This window comes from Larimichthys crocea, chromosome XXII (genome assembly GCF_000972845.2).
Source record: "Larimichthys crocea isolate SSNF chromosome XXII, L_crocea_2.0, whole genome shotgun sequence".
NCBI classification, from domain to species: domain Eukaryota; kingdom Metazoa; phylum Chordata; class Actinopteri; family Sciaenidae; genus Larimichthys; species Larimichthys crocea.
The window spans coordinates 19,577,161-19,600,092 of record NC_040032.1 but is presented as its reverse complement, the minus strand read 5'-3'; the positions used below and the strand labels follow the sequence as shown (position 1 = coordinate 19,600,092).

General features: G+C 38.5%; 1 protein-coding gene across 5 annotated transcripts in view; it reads right to left on the bottom strand.

The window, feature by feature from the left end:
* cadm1a (cell adhesion molecule 1a) overlaps positions 1 to 22,932 on the bottom strand; it is a 354,829-nt gene that overhangs the window by 102,101 nt on the left and 229,796 nt on the right. For 4 of the 5 annotated variants that reach the window (XM_027273936.1, XM_027273937.1, XM_027273932.1 and 1 more), the window contains exon 2: positions 2,565 to 2,582. The exons of the other annotated variant lie outside the window; for it this stretch is intronic. In XM_027273936.1, the coding sequence (XP_027129737.1) occupies positions 2,565 to 2,582 (18 nt within the window). The remainder of the gene's footprint in view (positions 1 to 2,564; positions 2,583 to 22,932) is intronic. 5 annotated transcript variants of the gene reach the window in all.

The window sequence follows — 22,932 nt, the reverse complement described above, 5'->3', positions numbered from 1 at the left end:
TTCTTATTTTAGTTTTATTTATTCTAAACTTAGAAAACACTTGGCAAACAGAAAAGGCTCTCATTCCAAAGTAAAATAAATAAAGATTAATCAACGGAGAATGCAACTTTGGGGGTGATTTCTATTTATTTAAGCCAAAAGATGCTGTCTGGAACTTTTATCAAGTTCTTTAATTGCTTCATAATTAACTTTAAGTGTATAATTATGCAAGTGACTTTGCAGACTAAAAACTGTAAACATTAACGTCTGCGTGACTGGGCTAAATGGGGCATCAATAATGGATCCAACTTTTGAAAATTTCTAAAAATTAATTTCAAACATATTGTATTTAAGACCTTCAAAGGCTTATCCTGCCAATATTGCGACACGACTTCTTCTAACCCTCTGAAGCACTGCAATCATTGGCAAACAGTTCAAAAGGGTAAGAGAGCCATGTTTGGCAGCGTGCATACTTATTTGGCACGCCAACTATTTCTCTCCAACGCAATGGAATGCAAGAGAAACACAGATCCAAGATGAACCTGAACACTGAGAAGAAGGTTTATTAGTGTCACATTTTGAGTGAGTCAAATATTTTTTTTTAGTCTTGACAGTTTTAGAGAAGATTACACTGAAGAGATGAAACAATATTTTCTTAGAACTTCACTGCTGAGGATGAAAAGTGTGCACTAATTTGGTTTGATGACTGTCATTGGCGGTGCATGTTGCTGTGATTTTCCGTGGCTGCTTTGTTGGCAATCAGCTGCATGGACCACCACTGCTTGGTGGCAGCAGCATAGGTTTGTGACCGAGAACAAGCCTGTGAAGGACTGGGCTCAGTCCAATCAGCCCCAAGGGAAGATCTCTTACTGTTCAGTTTTAATTCATGTACATATAAATAACTGTTGCTGGCACTGCTAATTGGATTAAAAGGCTTGGTAGAGGAGAGACAGGGGAGAGGGGGAGTGAAAGCAGCAAGAGAGGCAGCACGACTTGATTAACAGTATATAATTTTTTTCTCATAAGGATATCTATGGAAACACATTCACACAAAGCAAATAATGTGTTTTTGATTTAAAACCTAATCTACTATACATTTTCAAAATGCAGACATGGGTTTTTTTCACCTCATCTGCAGAAGGAAAACAGGTTTTTATTTGAAACAGGCTCAAGACAGAGATTTAGTCCTAATATTGTTCCATTGTTTTTAAAATTCATCATATTTTAGTAAGATATTCCTGTGTCTCATGAATTTCACCTTTTAATTTTCTGTTGATGCTGTTTGCTGGTCATGAATATTTAGAATATTCAGGTGAGCAGTAGCTCAGTCCATAGCAACTCAGCTTGGGGAACCGGTGAGTGGTCAGTCCAGCACAGACCAGTGTGTAGTGTGGACTGGTAGGTAGAAAGGTGCCAGTTCACCTCCTGGGCACTGCAGAGGGGCCCTTCAGCAAGGCACTGAACCCCTGACTGCACCTAACTGGGCGGCTGTGGCTCAGGAGGTACAGTGGGTCATCTACTAATCAGATGATCGGTAGTTCGATCCCTGGCTCCTCCAGTCTGCATGTTGAAGTGTCCTTGGGCAAGACACCGAACCCTAAATTGCTCCCTGTAAGTCGCTTTGGATAAAAGCGTCAGCTAAATGTAAGTGTGCCGCTACATAAGTGCCCATCACTCCACAATCTCACATTTGCATGTCTATAAGCCTTTTGTATGCATGTGGTTGTATTTCGAGAACTGGCATCTACATCTAGTGAAAAAAATAATTTTCCCATCGAGGGACTGATAAAGTAAATATTTTTCTTCTACTATGTCAGAATAACTATATTTTCATTAGTGTATAATATATCAAGAGAAACCTCTGTCTTTGACTGTCACAAGCCAGATCTCTGTATTTTCTGAAAGTCTTTGTTTCTCTATTAGAAAAATATTTAAACAATAGTTCAATTGATGAATCTTTATGTATGGACCCCCTGAAGACTAGTCAGCACTTTGTGTCAGCTAAAGGCGATCCAAATAAAGAGTTCAGCTTGGCACATTGATGTAAAAGGGAACATTCATATCCCAAGAAACAAAATGTAGTAGTACTTAAGAGGTGATTAAAATGATGCAGCAATGGAAAGCAATACCAAAGCAGTGATAGATGCATACTGTTGTTGGTATAAACAAATTAGTTATATCAGTAGCAACAATCCAATACAGAGATGCAGTTATTATTTATTTAAAGATGCAGTTAATATGATTATTTACAGAGGCATTCATTCAAAATTTTGTAATTTTGATAAAATGACCTATTGTTTTAGAATAAAACTCTTCAGATCACTGGGTTTGGTATTAGCACTTTAACTGCAGTGTACATTGGGATGCTACAGCTGGCACACTATTGACAACACTGGTAACCAACTGAAGATGTATCAGTCAGCGACAATGAAAACAGCACAGCAAGATTTGGAAGAAATGGACCGTGGACGAGAGAGAACAGACAGGCAGAAATCTAAATGTGAGAGAGAATATGCAGTAACTGACGCTGATACATGGTGTGAGAATGTGATGAGGAAAAGGAAAGGACACGTGGGAAGGCTTACCTGGATACTGTGCAGCTCCTGTGTTGGAGAAGGAGGATAGATGGGAAGGATAAAAGGGAGGGGGGAAAAAAACAGAAAGGGAGGTTAGCATTCAAAGCCCCATTTTAAGTTAATTGCACCAATTTGCCAGTGCATAGAGGTGCATGCTTGTAAAGTACAGGAGAAGGCAGGTAAGAATGCAAGGACAGATTATTCATGCTATTTTGCCCACAAAGATAATCATTAAAAGACCACAGGTGAATTGAGAAATAGACAGTCGTTGTGCAAAAGCAAAATCATTTGGCTACAAGTAGGCTTTGATCAGCATCATTTTTTTAAAGGTAATACCAAAATATGGATTGCAAGTACTGCACTTTCATTTATATTTGGCTAGTTTCATGCCACACCTCTACAGAAAATATCCTCTGAAATGTTTCATTTAAAACTATCATTTTGATGATATTGCTGTTTCCGTTTTGTGCATAGTTTGGCAGAATAAAAGAGAAACAATGTAATGTCTGCTGGCAACAATATGAGTTTGCCAGGCAATAAATAAACAAATTAAACGTAATGTGTAAACTAGTGTGCATTTGAGGTGCTTGTTGTGTTTTTAACCTTTGGGCAGAGCCAGGGTAATTTCTTTTTACTTCCAGTCTTTATGCAAAGTTGAGCTAACAGGCGGCTGGCTGGCTTCATATTTAATAGACAGACATGAGAGTGATATTTTATTTAACTCTGTGAATGACTTCCCAAACTTCCCAAAATGTCAAACTAACCACTCACACTGAAATGTTGCTGAAAACATGATATTTTGTGCTGATATTTAACATCTTTATTCTATGCAGTAGTTGACAATGTTGTTCCAAAGTCTAAGGTATTATGTCCAGTGTTTCTGTTATATATAGCCAGCAAGAGATGTCATGTACACTGTATGCGACTGTTGCTGTAGAACAGGAAAAGTGCATCAGCAAAAGAGCATCGTTAGTCCTCTCTACAGTCTGGCATCTATTTAGACCCCCATCATTGAAGAACATTTTTCAGCCAAGTAAGCATCAGGATTCCAGCTATGAGGCAGCTTTTGATTAGAAAACCTATTTCCTCTTCAACTTTTGCCAAATTTCAATCATGGTGATATTCTAATTACCATTATCCAGAGCAAGAAAGCGAGGCAGAGACTGAGTGGGAGCATGTAAGTGAGGGAGAAGAGGAGTAAGAGGGAAGGGAGGCTTTGCATGTAAGCAGTGAAAATCTGAGGAAATGCAGCGTGAAGATCAAGTGAAACAAAGGAGTACAATTTCAGCTCTTTTGCATTCTGCTACGCAGAAGTTTTGTCTTGTTGAATCGTGGCTCATTAGCTTTACCTAATTCTCTCGACATATATCTCTGCAAGCTTACAGGCCTCAGTGTAAGTTGTACCATATGTTCTCTGACTGCGTCGTGAAAAGAAATTACATTAATTTCCAGCTACTGCATTGAGTTTCAAACTGTTTTGTGTTTGATGAGCATGACAAATTTACATTCATGCAATTTGAATACTATCAAAAGATATATTTATGTTTCAAGCAGTCTAACAACCTTCAATCTCACCTAAAAACCTTTTGCATCAAAGATTTTAACTGGACCGAAGGAGGAACTGGAACTTTATGCCTGGACATAAAGTCTTCCAGCATAGCATCAGTTGCAAGCACACTGAAAGCAGAGTAGTAACAAAGTCTTTCACAGAGCCACATAGTCAACCCAGACCACCCTCGAGTTCAGGTTCATGCAGTGTGATGGGATGAGCAGGTTTTGCTTTGGGGAGATTACACGGCAATAGGCGAAACGAGCGCTCCCCATGTTAAGTAAATGGAGAGCGGGTGAAGAATAACTGCATGGTCGTTTTGCCCCTTATGGTCCTTGTGGGAGCCTTCACTATCCTACCACGACCTACAACCTCCAGAGGTGAGGTTAAATGACAAAGACTGCAGAGATGAATTAAACATGAGTCATTTGAACATAGAGCTAGTCACTGGACCACTCCAGAGATGATAGGGACATTAACCAGGGTTTCACCAGGACCTGAGCTGCATTTAATGAAGGCCTCCACTACCTCCCAGTGTCTCTCCACATTTGACTTGAAGGCAGGGAGCTAAGTAGTTCAAGATAAACACAGGCACTACTCTTACTGGTTCTCTTTGTCTGAATTTCTGCCTCATCCTCTATAGTCATTCTCTGGCTTGACAACATATTATAGTCTCTTTGTAGTCAGCAGCGGTCAAGAACAACTTCTGAAGTGGTTGTCACAGAACCAGCAGCATGAAGCACAAAACATTTAGTGATTAGAGTTAAAAATAGTCATATTCAGCAACAGTGAAGTAAAGAGAGACGAGTTTGTTCAAAAAGGTCAGAAGCAAAACACAAAGGAAAGAGGCTGTATAATAAGAATACAACGTTTTAACACATCATGAGCAATAATGAAATGAAAAGATAAATAAAACTTTTTTTTTAAAACTTGTTATCTTGTTTTTGTATCCTTGGGTTTCATTTCTACAGTAATAATACTAGAACATTGTACTTTACACAACAATTCACAAGTTAAATTCTGACATTTTTAAACAAGCTAAGCTAAAAACACAGATCAGAAGAGGCTAGTATTGATGAAAAAAGCAAAAGGTGAAAATATTCATCACCGTTTACCCACCAACTTACTAGTTCAAATTTGACTCACAGCTCTTTCTTGAATTATGCACATCTTTTCCATGGACTCAGGGAATGTTACACTCACTTTAGGTCTTAACTTGGCTAAACTGTTGGTTTGTTTACAACTTCTCTAAGGATCTAAGTGGTTTTGTTTCATGCACTGTGGGGTTTTGTTGTTGATAAAGATACAGACATACATACAGACAAATGTACTGGGCTTATCCTTTGGGCCCTGAATCTTCAACAAGGGGATTACTGCAGGTGAGTTGCTAAAAGAAAAAAAAAAGTTGCTAGTTGCTATGAGTGATTTATTTGTGTTTTTCTTTTATACAATATATCTATTTGGAGTGCTCCATCTCTCTATCAGCTTCCGTGGCCTGGAAAAATGAACCTTGCTTTAAGATCTTTTTTGAGTTACAGATGATATTGCCATATTATACTCCCAAAGAGACAACAACTATAACTATATATAAAAGCAAACACATTAGAGGCCAATCTTCTTGATACAAAAGCTAATGGTTGTTACTCTTGAAACTATATTTCTTATTGATCTGAGTCTTCAAAATAGGCTTTTTTATGATTCTGCTTTGAGCATACAGAAAAAATACATTTTGGCAAAACCTTCTAAAAGCTTCAATGTGCACATGAGATGAAAACATTCTTTTGACCAAAATGTTGGTCCAAAGGATATTTTGTCAGGGATGTCAGGGATCACAATCATCATCAACGATCATTAGGAAACATCCTATGGGGGCTTTGAATTTCCACACCACATTAAATGACAGTCATAGACAAAGGACGAAACTATACAGTCGTAGATATTTTATATAGATATTTTGTTGTATAATACATGCATCTAAAGAATATATTGATATGCTGCAACAGAACAAGACTTTTACCACATTTGAATTTTAAAAAAGAAAACTTCCGAACACTGAGCATTTGTATAATGGTCTGCAAAAATGATTCAACCTTATAGAGTAACAAAAAGAAAATAAAGTCCCAGGTGCTATGTGAGTGGCCTAAAAAAAGCATAACAGACAACAGCCTTGCTTTCATCTGTATTCATCAGGTGAGGGAGGCCAGAGACTCCCCTCTTTGCTAGAACCACAATAATAACAATGGCTTCCTTCGACACAGCACGACCACAGGCTTCCAAGTGTGTCATCTTCAAACGCAGCTCTTGGTTAATGGCCTGGAACACATATTCAATGTCTATCAAAGAAGGACGTTGCTGGGATGGATGCACATGCTGACAACCTCTCCCGCTCGCTCCTCGATCACACAAACACACGCTAACACTCTGTTCCCTTCACACCCCTACCAGTGCACACACACACACACACAGAAGCCCTCCCTCCAGTCAGTTTAAGTATAGCAAGCAATAATGTGTTGATTAAATCTGTGATCAGCTGCCTAAGGGGCATGAAATTGGACATGATGAGTGTGGCACATTAAAAACTAATTATCAATAGCACCAATCCTATTGTCTTTCTTTTAAACCAGTCGTAGTAGTAAATCAAGTGTGGAGAATGGAACACTATGTGCTCTATCACACTGAGCTCTGGGGTTACAACCATACCTGGATTCTGGCGGCTTCAAAGCTTTTTGATACAAATATTAATCTATTATTTACTGCCTGTAGCACTTCCTTATTGTATTACAGACTCATGGAGAGTTGACAAAATTTGCTGCCAGCAATAGAATCGAGCTGCTGTACGTGTAAAGGTTCACAATCTAGAAGATTAACTAACAGGTTTAAAATTACTCCACTACTGTTGTAGTTGAAGTTGAAGTTTTTTACTATTTTTTGCATCAGCAGATTTTAAATGTCCACATGTCAGCTGAAACAGGTGGAAAAGTGCAAATTTACCTTCTTGTCATTTGGCCTTTGTCTAACTGTCAGGTACTTTTATGAGGCTTACAGAGTATTAATTTTGACCCATGATCCTTGAAACAATAATCTTTTAACCAAAGCTCGAAAAAGAAGAATTACAGTAGATAAGGTTCATTTGTTTTTTGCCCAGCACCAGGGCTGAGACTTGTGTCTTTGTGTAGAGTAGAGAAATCTTGAAAAAAAAAAGGTTTTTGTTTGTTTGTTTTGCATGGCTCTACTTTATGCAGTACAATAATTGCTTGAAACAAAGAAATCCTAGACTGCAGAGCAACTCACACAACCTAGTGTTATCCACCTTTTTTACGGGTCACATTGTGGAAGCTGTACAGATAACCAGATGCACTGAAGGTAGCTTGATTGACATTGCATTGCCATGGCATTTGACAAGCTTTTAAACTGTGCTTGTTAAAGTTGTAATTCGTTGTCTTTATCTGCACCAATACCAACACAATTACTTGCAGTCCTTTCCTACTGGTCATTTGCTGGTTTTGCCAGCGCTGTTTCAAATTTCACTTTAGTTCAATCCTTGCAACTTTCCTCCTATTTTGAGATTGTGATTTGTTAAATCTACGTTAACTCCCTCAAATTGCTGGATTATATCAGGATAAAAGAAGAGAATGGGGTCAATGGGAGGACAGTTACCTACTCACAACATAACATTAACTGGAAGACACTTCAATAAGCTGACCTAGATTGAGATCACCACTACCTTTTCACGTCTATTTACATGCCACCTCTTCTTAAGGATGCTTGCAAAATTGCACCTGTTGCGGTTGCTAAGAGACCTGTGATGCAACTGAAAAGGCTCTATATTTCATCACCAACAATGTGCCGTGGGACAGAATCTGCACTCGTCTCGTCTCACCAAAAGGATTTCTACTCAGTTATGCACTGAACTGTAAAGCAGCTGTCATTTGATGTAACCTAAGCGGTATAAACATTGACAATTTTTTCCCTTTTCTCCTTCCTCCATCTTTTTTCTCTCCTTGGATGTTGCTCAACCATCCACTCTCCCTTTACCTCCGGCTGTCTCTGGGACCCAGTGATTAGAGTGCTGGGTGCTGTCCCGCTGATAAGGCGGAGAAACCTCCCTCCCTTTTTCCACCACCAATGGCTGTGTCCTCAGGGTGCAGGAGAAAAAGGAGCCCAGGGTTATGTCCCCAAAACCCCAAATCCTCACCACTTCTCGTCATTTACCAAGTCATGGGTGGTGGCTGAATATATTGCCTTGTGCATCTCATGACTTTCAACGGATAGTCGTGCATTTTCATGGTGGATAAGAGCAGCCAGAGAAAAGAATAAAAGTGATACAGCTCAGTTTATGACAGTCTAACATTATGCATCAAGGGCCCTTCTATGTAGAAATTTTACATTCTGGAGTGTGTGTTTACAGTACCATCTGGCAGATTGTGTGCACTTAGCACTAAAAATGTAGGACAAATGCTGCTGCTCAAATGTGGATAGGCTTCATTTCATGAGAGCCTTTATTGTCTAAACTTCAGTCCGGCTGCCATAAAAGTGAGAATAATGTAGCACAGGTTATTCACACAAAGTGATTTGATATAATTACAACACAGCTGAAAAACTATTATTTCCTCCAGCTATGGTAACCCTTGCTTTCCTATGTTAGTCACCTGGAACTGAATTTAAAGGATACTGCTGGTGCTGTTCTAGCTGTTCTTGAAAACCGCTGTTCTAGATTATTTTATTGTCAACAAAGAAATGGCTTCAGTTGTAATCATTGGCCTTGGGGCTAAATGCCACAGATGCAATCAAAGTGACTCACAGCAAATATGAGTTATGAATTGCAAAACATACATACTGATCTTTGCATTAGCAAAGATTAGATAAGAATCAATTTCTAATGTGCTATTTAGATGCATCAATACTGGCCATACTATAATAATAAAAATAAAATAAAATAAATAAATACAGAACAAAAGAAGGTACTGTCCAAAAACAAATTAAGTAATAATTAAACAACTAAAGTATTAATATTAACAAAAGATAAATGCGGAAATGCAAAGCTATTGCACAGCATTTTTTGTGTTTTTCTCATGTCTTTGCTTCACATAATAAATAATAATTTAAAAGGTTACAGTAGGTTTATAAGCTATTTATATAAGCCACATTCTTTTAATATGAAATCTTACAGATAATCTAAAAGACATCTACCTATATAAAAAATAATAAAATAAAGATTGAATGACCACCCAAAAATCACCATGCCCCAGGCTACATCTACACAGTGATAGATTGATAAGGAGAAAAAAACCTAATCCTCAAGGTGCTTCAAAGAAAAGGACTTGGCCAGGCTTATCTCTGGGGTCAGGGAAGGTCCACAGCCATTAATTTTAAATGAGTGGAATGGATTTGTGGTAATGGAAACCCAATGGCTCCAGACAGCATTGGGACTTGGTGGTGTGAAGACACCAAACGGCAGTGTGATAACCTGACCACTCAACTGTATGAAGTCAAGAAACTGATTTGGGTTTTCTGTCTTAAGTGATATGCATTAGAAATCTATTTGGAGGCATTCAAGTGTAACAGTTGTGGATGTCAGGTAAATTCTCCCTTTTGGTCAAAATACAATTCATCTTATTCAAGACTAAATCTTCAGTTTTAGCTTATAATTTAACACAATGACAACTGGTCATGCCTGTAAAACTAGTAACATCACAGGTGGTTAAGAGCAATTCTAATTTTGGTCAGAAGTTTTGGTATGGAGAAAATTGTCATCACTTATATCTTTGGGTTGGTGAAATGGCACAATTTCTGGTGTTAAACCACTCACATTCATGCGTTTAGATGTGGTGTGACAATGTAGCCTCTGCTACCACATGCTGCTGTCAGTTTCCGCTCTGAGGAAAAAAAAATATTTTGCTCACTCCATTATTTTGTCAATTTACAATATAACAAAGCAGTAATGGCTGTTTCCACTTCACATGTAGCTCGTTCACACCCTGCAAACTGTAAATGTGAAAAACAGACTGATAAATATGTTCACAGCGTCACATATTTCCCATATGCCACCATGTGGCGGGCTATTATTTGAGATATTTTCAACAACAAGTTGAAAGTTCCATTTTGAGAAGAGTGGAAACACCATGAGATGTTTCAAAATGAATACGACTGTAAGACTGTAATTGCTGCGTTGAGACAAATAACGGTTCAATGGACTCATTTGGTGGTGGGGCATAGCATGAAATTTCATAAAATAAATGAAAGATTCACATGTTACTTGAAAGGCAGAATGTTGTGTGTCTCTTTGTCTAGTTATTCACAACAGTGAATGACCGAGATCTGCACTGAGGCAGAAATTGCACGGCAACCCTTTGCAGTCCTTTGGTAATGAGTGTGTAATATATGTTTTTTGTAAGTGGGGGTTGATAATGCAGGAGTTTCCCAGATTAAAATGCCCCACTTTGAGCTATGCAGCTCAGAGGCTATTACACCAGCACTCATTCCCTCCCACCTTGCTTTTTACTTAATTGAATCAGCCGGTCCCCATATCAGATATTCCTTAACGGAATACTGAAACCTATCCAGCCTTTTCCTAATACCATTAGGGGAAGCGGGAGAGCAAGATGGATGCTTTAATCCTGCTGGTTTAGAGCACACAAAAGGAGTGCCCTGCAGTGAGACATTAGCCACAACATTCACTACTGAGCCACAATATTCTTCTGAGCAGAAGACTTGCCCTGTCACTGCCTGACCGAAAGCTACAATAACAAGAGCTCATTTCCTGTCGACAACCTAGCATGTAAATAACAGGAACAGTAACTCATTGTGCTGCTTGTTACAGGGGAAAAGAAATAAATTACTGCAACATGTTACAGTCGGCAGCACCTTATTTCCATGATGTCTACTACAGTATTTTATAAGTCCACATGGGTCCAGTACGTTTATGCCATCTGTTCATGAACCCAGCAGATATGCAGGAATGCATGTCCAATTTGACACAATGGTGATGCAGATGAATGAGATTCAGGCAGGCCTCCTGCTGCTGAGGTATTCTTATTTTCCTACCTATTTTCTGCTGTGTCAAACTGCAGCTAAGCTAAGGTGAGGTCCATTATTTCTGCCCAGCTCAGGCACAAACTAATCCTCTTATTTGGGAGGTCAGCGCCAATCATTATACAGAGGGGTGCCATTACAGTGTACACTCCAGTGAGCTGATTTTCCCCTTACATAAATATATGACTCAAGGGACAGCTCTTACTACCCTCTCTAATTTGTCCATCCCTGCTTCTACTTCTTAGCTCTCATCCTCATTTTTTTCTCTCAATTTCTCCCTCCCTTATCTACAACCTTCTGAAGTCCCCTTTTCGCTTTTTACCTTTTTATCTTTCACTCTCCCACACTTTTCAGCTCACATCCCTCTTTTCCCACCCTCATTTTTTTTTCAGGTTGCCCAGAGTGGCGTATAATTGAATCTGCGGAGAATGCATGAGCAGGAACAATTAGCTCAGTCACTCAGAATGTGGATATAGCTATACAGTAGGATAAACAGAATACTAAAAAAAGAGAGAGAGTGAGAGAGAGAGAGAAAAGAAAAAGCAGGAAGATAAGCCTGAACTGTATGGGCCCCAGAACAAAGAGAAACACAGCTCACAAAGTATACACAATTTTGTTCCCATCACATCCTGACGAAGACGAGATACTCCCATTTTGCACTATATGTGCATCGTCTTTGCGGCCATACTGTGAAATAGAAATTCATCTAAAATATGTTGAGGCTTTTCACTCTGAACCAAAAACATCAACCTTCTGATGTACAAAATGTCAGATCACCAAAGTTATTAGGTTACATCTGGGAATGGTACCAAATTAAAATGTAGTTCATCTAATCTAAAGAAAAAATTTCCTGGAAAAGACAAAATGTTGACCTGCTGGCAAAGGTGAATGAAAAGTCAGTTGTTCAACAAAGCTATTAGCATTCTGGGAACCATGGATACCCATACCATACATTTCTTTTAAAATAAAAATGTGAGTCATCTCTAAAATTATCCACTGCTGACCTTAACATCACTGTACAAACTTCCCTTGCAATCCATTCAATAGCGAGTTGAGATATTTCAGAACAAAGTGGTGGACTGACTGACACCACCACCCCTACAGCCACAGCAGTAATATGGCTAAAAAAAGCCCCTACACAGACAAGGGTAGCAACCATGTTTAGGACTGAACTTTTTGGTCTGACCCACAAACAAAAGCCAAATCATTTTTATTGTCTATATGGATTAACTGCATGATTACATGTGTCTACATCGAAGTCACCATTACAGATGGGATGACAGCCTGGGTTGATACCACACAAAAATAACAGCCCATTGGTCCTGTTTAGGCTGTTACATAAGTGCAACAACGAATGCCTCTGCTGAATTTATGAATATGTGTAATGGGTAAAACAAAAACAAAAAAATCTTCCCAGGAAAAGAAAAGTTGGAGTCCTATCCAAAGAATATATATTCTGCACCGTGTGGTGCTGACACCAGCAAAGATGGACCATAAATACTTCATAAATACCAATTACCTCAAGAAGTAGGCATGAAGAAAAGAGCAGCTATTTCAGCCAATTATGAGGCTCCCCTCTCAAAGGGTGGAGAAAGAAGATGCTTCCCTTTCAAGCTTCCCACTGAAAGGAGAAACCTCTGTCATGTTGCAGAGCCTCAATAATGTTTCCCTCCACCTTCATGTCAGGGATGAAAGGCCCCAAATGTCCTTTGAGTGAAACCCCCAGAGGACTTAACATGCATCAATAACATTTCCATCCTTGAAGATGTTTGAGGGGGACTACACATAATCTTCTCGCAGACTTTGAGGCTCTGCTCACATCCTGTGACATTTTTTTACCCCAATCTCAAAGGTCCTTCCTTGCAATGCCAGAGATGGAGGGAAAGAGAAAGAAGAACAAAAGAAAACAGAGGGAGGGATAGACAGAGTCAGACAGCACATTGTGGTGAGTGTCGCCTGCTTAAAATAGGACAGCTGCCTCTTGAAGGAGCCATCATTCTTCATAGGGGTAGCCTGTCTTCATTTCCACCCTCGGCAAAGCACACGGGGCTTAACACACTTACGTCTGAGGATTTGCTACACTTGAAGGTGGCAGCAATTCCCTAGACTGCAGGGGGAGGGAGCACTGCAAAGCCACCCCGACAAAAACAGCCAACTGTTTTAACAAGTTCAGTTAAGACAATATCATGACCTCCTCCTTTTGCCAAAGCAAAGTTTTGACTCCCAACTAGGTTTCAGTCCAAATCTGCAACTGCAATATTTAAAATTACATTTTCATGTATTTATATATATATATAAAAAAAAAAACCAAAACATGCATTTTCTATTCATAGGTAAGATGCATGTTTAAGTTTTTTTATTAATATTTTATTTATTTATTTATTTATTATTATTATTATTGGAAAGTTAGCCGATATAGCATGACAAGAACCACAAAGAGAGAAAGGTCGAGAGAAGAAGAGCCATTTTATTTATATATATATATATATTTAAAATACGGTACAAGTCCTCACAATCTGGATAAAAGATGCTGAATAAGTAAGAGTCTGTGGTGTATTCCCAGTAGAAAACAGCAATGGTAGGCACTCAAAAGAGACAAAACCAGCACACATTTAGGAACGCTCTGGGAAACATGGGCTGTTTTTACAGTGTAAATAAATAATAAAGCATTCTGAACATATTTTTCTGCATCTGCTTCTCCACTATATGAAATGGAATACATTCCAACAAGAAGTACCACACAATGTTGAAACCTATGCAATAATAAAGCCTCAAATATAAAGATAAGAATTCTTTGGTTGTATGTTTCATGACATGTTTCTTAGCTCTGGAGTCACCTAAAGCCTTTACCCAAATTTGGGTTTTCTGGTCCAGTAAATAAGCACACCAAATCCAGGTTTAGATACCTGCTTATAAAGTCCTATGAGTGCAATTGTCACTTCAAGTTTCACTACATCCATCTATAGCTTCTGATTACATTTCACTAGACTTAAATTCAAGTCAGTCATGACACTTCTATTATATACAGATTCAGTCGACCATTGATCCATAAATTATTCATCCACTGTCCCAACCCTTGTTCAAACTGTACCTGAGACATTATAACTTGAGAAAAGGGAGTTGGAGCTGCTCCAAAGTAGAATCTTTAATTGTCAGCTTTTGCTGTAAGCGGCCTCCCCCATGTTCAAATTAAGCTTCTGACATTCAGCTACAAAGCAGTGATTATGGAGAAAAGGTTAGAAGATATTGCATCGGCTGGTCCCTCAAAATGACACAGTGAGTCATCTGCAGCTGAACAACTAACAGTGATAATGGGGACAGCGTAGAAGATTATTTCAGTGAGCTAATTAAAAACCTTGATCATTAAAACACACATGGCGAAAGTATAAATCAGCTGACCACCCACATAAACTCTCCCTTCACTTGGTTCAAAATTTGTAAAATGATATCTCTCCAAACTTGACCAATAGTTGGGTCTTTGACCTTGACTTGATGGCTGTTTAAAGAGGGAGGATATCTCCTATCCCCTACTTTCAGTAAAGCTAATTTTTGAACAATTTGAACACTTTTCCTTGTGGCACCTTCTGGCATTGAGTATAAAGCTTTGAACCATTTGAACCAATACTTACCAATACCAGTTTCAACTAATGCCCATTAGTGTAGCAACAGAAGAAAAATGATTATTTTAATATTTCATTATGGCAACATGATGGACATTCTAACATTTTCCTGGCAACCAAATGAAAATAAGGCCAGATAACGAGAATGTTAGAGAAAATAATAAGACATGCTCCTAACCTTCTTGAACACCATATTGCAAGGCAAATTACTGTTGAGATGACTGCACTGCCAGATGTGGCTCTCACACTGCAGTATCTCAGAAAAAAAGAAAAAAATATGCTCTACACTGAGGATAACTTAACTGATACAGACCTTGTGGTAAGCGGATTGAGAGAATTCCCCAAGCATGTACGGCCTACTTCATACAATATGGTGAGGGTTTGCTTGGACTGTAATGATGAGCCAACATAGTCACATGGTGGTCTGTGGTAAATTAGCTGGGGATCTATGGTGCAATAAAGTGTAGCAGATCAAGGAAGCATGCAGCGAGTATGACTTGATAGGATATGCTTCATCTTTCAACTGTACTTCCCATGATGTGACAAAGATCCGATTTGTCTTGGACTGTTAGAAATGGCAATAATGTGAGATGTCTAAATACTTGGTATCAATGTGGGCAGTTTGGCAGTTTTTCTGTAGCTTTCAGAGCGAACATGAAGATGCTGCACTGCTGACTGCAACAGTACGAAAATTCAGCTCCAAGGCAATTCTGAGATTTCTTTCAGAATACATTTAATATGATGGAAAATAGTTGCTGAAGACATGTGAACAAACTTTTTTGGGCAGTCCTAAAGGGTGGCTTGATGACACACTGAGGCCACCCTAAACATACCCCTCCCCCCCTAGCAGAGAGATAGAGGTTAATTAATCTCACTCGAGTGTTTCAAAGTTAGTCATGTAATTTTCTGAACTCATCTGGCATGTTTCAGTCGCTTCAAAATTGCTGCCTAAAATTGCTGCAGCCAGACAGTCTTGGAGCTGAGAATGCTGCTCATTTTTACCCAATTTGGACACCTAATTTCATGAATTCAATATTTTTAATCATTCAAATTTGGCTGGGTGGTAAATAACACTTGCTTTTTTGGTCTGACAAACTCATAGCACATATTTATTCCTACTTGGACATGGACTTTAACAAAACTTGAATGTCCAATGTAGTGGATTTCTCAAGAAAGCACAGAACACAATAAAGACAAATGGAACTTGCTCAGATACAAAACAAACTCTCCAGGTGTATCTTTTGTATCTTGACTTTTCTTTTCAGAATTGAACTTGTGGACTTCCCTCTCTCACCCCAAACCCAATTATTCACAACCTTATCTACATTTATGAATTGCTAGTAAATATATTTGTTTGGATATGAATTCATTTAAATTCTCCCCATTATCCTAAGCCTATAGGCTTCCTTGTGGCGCCTGATCTGATATCTTAAACCTGGGCCTTTTGATCCCAAGGTACATATTCTGTTCTACAGATACAAGACACCTGCTGTACTCGATAAAATGCATCTCCCACCAGAGATCACTAACTTCAAATTTAAAAAGTTACAAAAAACAGCCTAATGATTTATTTGGGGCAGACAGCCAAACAAATGAATTTCTTTGATGGTTTTTACATTTGGCTCAGCCTTTATGACGGGCATCTGTCTTTTTTCACTGTTTCTCACTTTTCTTTGTCATCCAAGATAGAAATATGCACAAACACAAATGGTGTCAGCCCAGATACACATTGCTGTAGCTGTTCACACCAATATCAGCTTTGTTGAAGGGTCTCCACTCCGAATGTACTGTAGATTGTGCCAAAAGCTTTTATTGTATTTGAGTGGTCTCATATAGAAATATATATATATTCTTCCTGCTTGGTTATGATCAAAATATAATAATAAATATTATTTGGTCGAGATAAGAAGTTAGCAATTAAAAAACATTTATCGTACTGTTTAAGAGTTTTAACTTTAACATCATGTCATGTAAAAGCATAGATATACACTCACTAGCCACTTCATTAACTACACTTGTAAAATCTAATATGATGTAATATATTTCTAGTATCTTGGCCAATCATTTAAATACATACATAATACAATAGTAGGGCCATAATTTTAGAAACACCTTTTAATATAATGCGTTCACCACCCACTACAACCTTAGTAATGAACATAAAATAGTACTATTACCTTTCCAAAAGTTTAAAAAAAAGTTCTAACCTTCATAAAGTAGAATTCATGGCAGAGCTGTTGTTTTGGATCACATTAGATTGCCCAGGTAGACCTAATGATGTGGCCGGTCCATGTTAGCAGGAGATACTGCATTCAGCTTGTGCTAAATCTGATGCCACTATCTTGCAGCAGGGTTCTGGCCAGTTCTAATAGCAGAATTACAAGTGATAGTTGTTAGTTTTGTAAGTTAACTTACTGTGCCAGTCTCATCCACACTTGTAGCCACTTTTAGACATTGCAAATTTTCTGCCGCTAATTTTATATTTTCAATCCTTCCGACAAAGCTTTTGATCAGTTAATTATTTTTCCAACCAATGAGGACAACACCAGGCTAATTTAAATCACTTTGAAACATTGGTTATGTGGGCAGTCATTCAGGAATTTGTAACGAGGCTAATGATAAAAACAAGTGTCTTACAATCACCACTCTTTTGAATGAATGTTGCAAAGATCTGATAAGCTTTGAGTGGAAGTAGTCAATAGTCCATTGTTTGATTTACACTCTACTAGTAGTAAGCTGTGTAGCTTATGTTGGGCTATTATTTAGTATAGCTTTTTTTGAAAAATCAATTATTATTGTAAGTGTGTATCTGGCTCAGTCCATCTGGCTGTCCAGTAATTTATTTTTTGGTCACGCCAATCTCATACACCAGTCAGAGCGCTGTTGACTGTAGGCACTTAGTGTGAAGCAGCAGCCAGAATGAGCAACACTGGCTGTCACAGATTCTGCCAATCGAGGCTGTCCACACAGAGACTGCTGTACACCTGCCATTCTGGCATATTCTGCATCCTACTCTAATTCAATTTACCACTCAAACCCATTTCAGAGCCTGTCAAACATTTCCCTGCTGAAAGGCAGTTGCATCAAGAAAGCCTGAAGGGTGTTGGTAGATACTGTAGGGTATGTGTATGTGTGTGTGCACAAGTGTTGCTTGGATTAAGAAAATGAAAAAAAAAACAAAAAAACATAACCTTGTGAATCTATTGAAACACGCTTTGGTTTCATTAGAGAATAGATTAGGGGCGAAAGTCAATATCCAACAGCTTTGGATTTAAATCCCTACTTACAAAGGCATTAAGATTCCCGGAAGTGATAAAAACCATGTGATTCCTGCTTCTTTTGTTTAAGAAGAAAAAAAGAAGAGTTGACTTCTGTAATTAGATAGGGCCTCTGCTGGATTTCTGAGGCCACCACAATTAGCTTCCAGTTGATTTGAGTAAAGTTGCTCATTTACTTTACCAGTTGTCCTTATTGAGCGAGTGGATTTATTTGTCATGTATCTAATAAACATTATGTACAAGACTGCCTCAGGCTTTGCACCCGTTTAAAACAGATTAGCCAAAATAAAAGCACAGCAATGACTGAAGGCGTATTTTCATTGTGGTCCTCTGTGATAAAGGGGTACAGGAGGAGAGGTGGGTGGGGATGGGAGGGGGGCAGTTGACAGACACAGGAAAGAACTCAGTCACTCAGAAGCCTAAGAGTACAAACATCCTAAAATTAGGCACATTATCTTCTTTTCTTTTGCACACGACAACTCAAAAAGACAAATTTTCATATCAATGAATATATATATATTTGGGTTTCTCACTTACTCAGCTAACGTAATTAAATAGGTATGCAGGGACAAGCTATTTATCACTGGAAAGGTCAGCCTTAATGCAAACCTTTCAACACAATTAGCCAGTTCAAATTAGCAAAGTATAATGGAATGGGTGACGTTGTGAGTGAGGGGTGAGTTTTAGGCTCTGTTTAGACTGCCAGCCCAAATTTGTTTTTGTCATATCTAGATTGAAACAGAAAAAAAAAGGAACACATGAAATGTGTTTTTTCTAAATTGGATTCAAGCGATTCCAATCATATTTCCACAGATGTGTCTCAGTCCAAATGCTCTGGCTACTCATTTTAAAGTGACCTTTGAGTCTTGAACCATGAAAGACTCAATGATGATGTTGAATCCAGATCCAATTCCAATCTAATCACTTGCAAATAACAGTGTGGACAGTTTGTCTTAAAGATCTGATTTGAGAAACAAATCGGATTTGCCTGCAGTCTGAACAAAGCCTCAGAGCAGTCCTAACGAGATTATTTTGAGATGTCTCTAAATTTATTTGTTTTGAGTGTACAGATAAAATGTAAGTGGTTTTACATGAAGTCATCAGCTGATGTTTTAAATGCACTTAAATATCCTTTAGTTCCACTTACTACTTATAAAGGGTTGAAAAAAATATAAAAGACAGCTATTGGAAAGCAATTTAGTCTAACAAAAAAACAAACAGATGATACTACACTGCTACTTACTCTTTCTTTCAAGTGCCATTCGTTTCATTAAAGCAACATTGTGTAACTTTTCTACCATTAAATTACACATTTTATATAATTCTGATGCCACACTGACTTGTGAACGGTACCTTTTTATTCCCACTCTGCACACTGCATGCCCGTTCTTGACTTACAGATCTTTGCACTCTGGGTACGATCATCCACAAGAAGTACATAACACTTTACTTATTTTGGTAAAACTGCTCATATTTTATGGAGAAAATGTTTTTTGCCTTCTCTCTGATGTCCTCTAGCTGCTCCACCTCTACTCTCAATGATTTCCAGAGTTTGATGGACAGTAAAGTAAACTGCTGCGAACTATCACCAGAGACTGTTGCTATAGCTGCTGTTAGCTCAGTTTATTAGCTGCCCGGATTGTGAGTGTAGAGCACAGGGGGGGTGTCAGTGTTTGTACCACAGGCGTTTTGGACCACCAGGAAGAGGAGGTTTTCATGCCCGGGGAGTGGTGGAATGCTGATGTGGGAGCATAGCCTGTGTTGTGCCAGAACCAGAACTGGGCAAGCACGCAATGTGACTGTCAGTAGTCTCTATAGACAAAATGACAGAGGCAAAAAAGACCAAAGGGGATGCTGACGAAAGAAGCTGAGAAGAAAAAAAGAGACTGGCACAAAGCTGGACTTGAACTTGTTGGACTAGTAAGTCATATTAGCTGTTTGCTATACCTTGTTTGCTTGATGTTTGGCTGTTAGCAAGGTGTCACTCATTAATTTTTTTTATCATAAATAATGCAATCATAACAAATGCACCTGGCTTAAAAATACCCATTTCTATGCAGTGTTGGTTTATTCTATGCAGATGAAAACTTTTTTCCTGTCCATTTTTATCCTGCTATAAAATATCTGTATTTTTGACAGTAGGCCTCTGGGGAAAAGCATCTGTGTGTGTGTGTGTGTTTGCGTTTGTTGGGAGTCTTAATATATATATATTATAATATATATATATATATATATAGATATATATATATATTAATATATATATAATATATATATATATAATATATATATTCTATTCTTCTATATATACTCCAACAAACGCAAACATACAGCAGAGGGAAGGAGGCCCTTTCTCATGTGTTTGCTGCAGTCACAAGTAAAGCCAAATAAGTCCAGAGAATTTTGCCTTGGGAGTGTCCTGAAGGTTCATAGCTTTCTCATCTGTCATACTTGAAATCACACGATGTCAGAAAGGCAGACAACTCAATAGACTGACCAAAATATGATGGTGCACCAACATCAACAACCTCATCACTGAGGGCACACTCAGAGAAGGTGCAAATGTGAATTGACAGTATGCTTCAGGGTGATGTGGACCCACTGATCTCACTGAGGCATTCAGAAAGACAAAATTGGATGTATATATGTATATCGATATAAACATAATGTATTTAGAGTCTATAGTGTGTCAACCAATATTAATCACTTCGTTATGTAGCGTGAAGAGAACAAAATGACAACTTCCTTCATTCAGACCAACCGGGAGAGCAAAAACTGACATGTTTGGTAAATTATCTGTGATTGATTAATTATATTATCATGCATGTCACACAGCATCATGAGCACTAAATCAGAAATGCGAAGCCAGATTAAAACATCAAAGCAATTTCAGTACACTGATGTTGTAGGCACAAAATGTTTATTAAACCCTGTTTTAAATTCATCATACTGAACCAGTTGACTGACTAACTACAGTGTTCAGATGCACAGTGTGACTAATCCATTTTAATCCAACGTGACAGCGGGAAACTCTCCAAAATCAATATCTCTGATTGATTGCTGTCCAACTTGTAGTGCCAGTGCTCATACTACCAGCCAACAAGTTCAAAATCGTTTAGCCATATTTTATGATAGAGCCTCTGAACAAATAATCTTGTTAGTCACTGTAAAAGGTAGAGTTTATTTTTTTATAGAAAAACTATAACAAACAAGCACTGTTGCCTTTTGAGTACAATACACCTGAATAATGTGGGTTTGTTTAATGTCACAAAGCTCCTAGGAACCAAGACAATGTAAGCTTTAGTGGTTTGTGCTTGACAGTCTTTCATTTTCTGACCCGCTCTACCCTTGCAAGCTGATCACATGATAGCCTTCCCTGGGTTGAATCATCCCCAAGGTGAAACACACAGACCACCTCCAATTTGGCTGCCATTTCAATGGCTTCCTCTAGGTCTCAATCTGACACCTGTCACATCTGTTTCCTTGCCTCCCTGTGTGGAGATAAGAAGCAGGCATTACAATTGTCATTTCACATTTTCACCCACTATTTTTATCTGTTTCAATGTCCATCGCCCACCCATCTCTTGCTAAGAAAAAAAAAAAAAAGGTGTGTACTCACACATAAAAAACACAATCCCGCTTCTGCAGCTATCAAAGCTATCAATCAGCCATGGCTTGAGGCTAAAATAGAGAGCTGCTCTGATGGATACATTTGCTACATCCCCAGTTCAATTTGTTTGGCAGCTTTGGACAATGCAGCCAGTTTGGTGTGCAAACACATTGTACCAATCACTCCCATTCAACTGGCAAAGCATGAAATGGCAGTGAAAGCCGTTTGGGAGGCCTTATGTTTGCAGACACATCAAAGCAGCAACAGTTTGAAATCACCGCCACGCACAAATAATGCGGTTGAGATTTCAGCAGAGACGAGGAGTCACTCAATTTGTTCTTTTGGATGTTTTGCATTTTTATTAATCAAGAGCTGATAGTTGTCTTTGTGTACATTATGCTGATACTTAACACTTGCCCACTTTAAAAAACCTAATTACAGAGGAAACGCCATGGTGTGGCATTAAATGACTGTAGCTAAAACTACAGAATAAAAGCTATATTTGAATGTTCAACACTGAATAAAAGTCATAAATAGTTCAGAGGACAAAAGTTTAGGGAAAAATGGAACATTTATAATGTGCCATATTATTGGCCATTGTTGGAAGACCTGTCCTGTGAGCCTATTCCTCTGTTATTTCGTTCAGAGAGATTGCACAGTGAAATGCAACTGTGGCCCCCTCCATGCCAGACATGCAGAAAATGTATAAATAGGTCATTTTAGTGTTTATAGGCTATACACAAAATGTGACATTTTTCCTTCAAAACTTTTCTTCCCAACCTATCAAAATTATTAGCAGATACTTGAAGAAAATGAGGTGAGGATAGGCTTTATGTTTGACTGACCATCTGACTTATTGACCAGGGCCATGAAGAATGACAGTATAATAACCAGCTACCCTGAAGACATGTGCTCTGTCTTGTTCTCTCTCTTGTTCTCTCCATTACCCCCATATGTTTTCCACCAACCTGTGTCAACAGTTTGAGAAAATGTAAAAAGTAAAAGATATCAACAATGGCTCCATCTTCAATTCTCCCAGACTGAAGGGGCTTATTTGCAAGAGTTGCAACATCTATTGCTTCTCCGTTGGAGAGCTCCCTGCCAGCGATTTTACTTTCTCTCCTTTACCACAGATGTCTCCTGATGCAGCACTGTCCTTGAAATGCAGTAACAACATCCTGTCGCACAAGCCAAAATGTGCCAGCAACAGAGACAGTTAGATGGAAGAAACGCGATGTACAGACATTTTTTCCTGAAACCTGTAATCTAGCTCAGCCATGATGGCCATGTG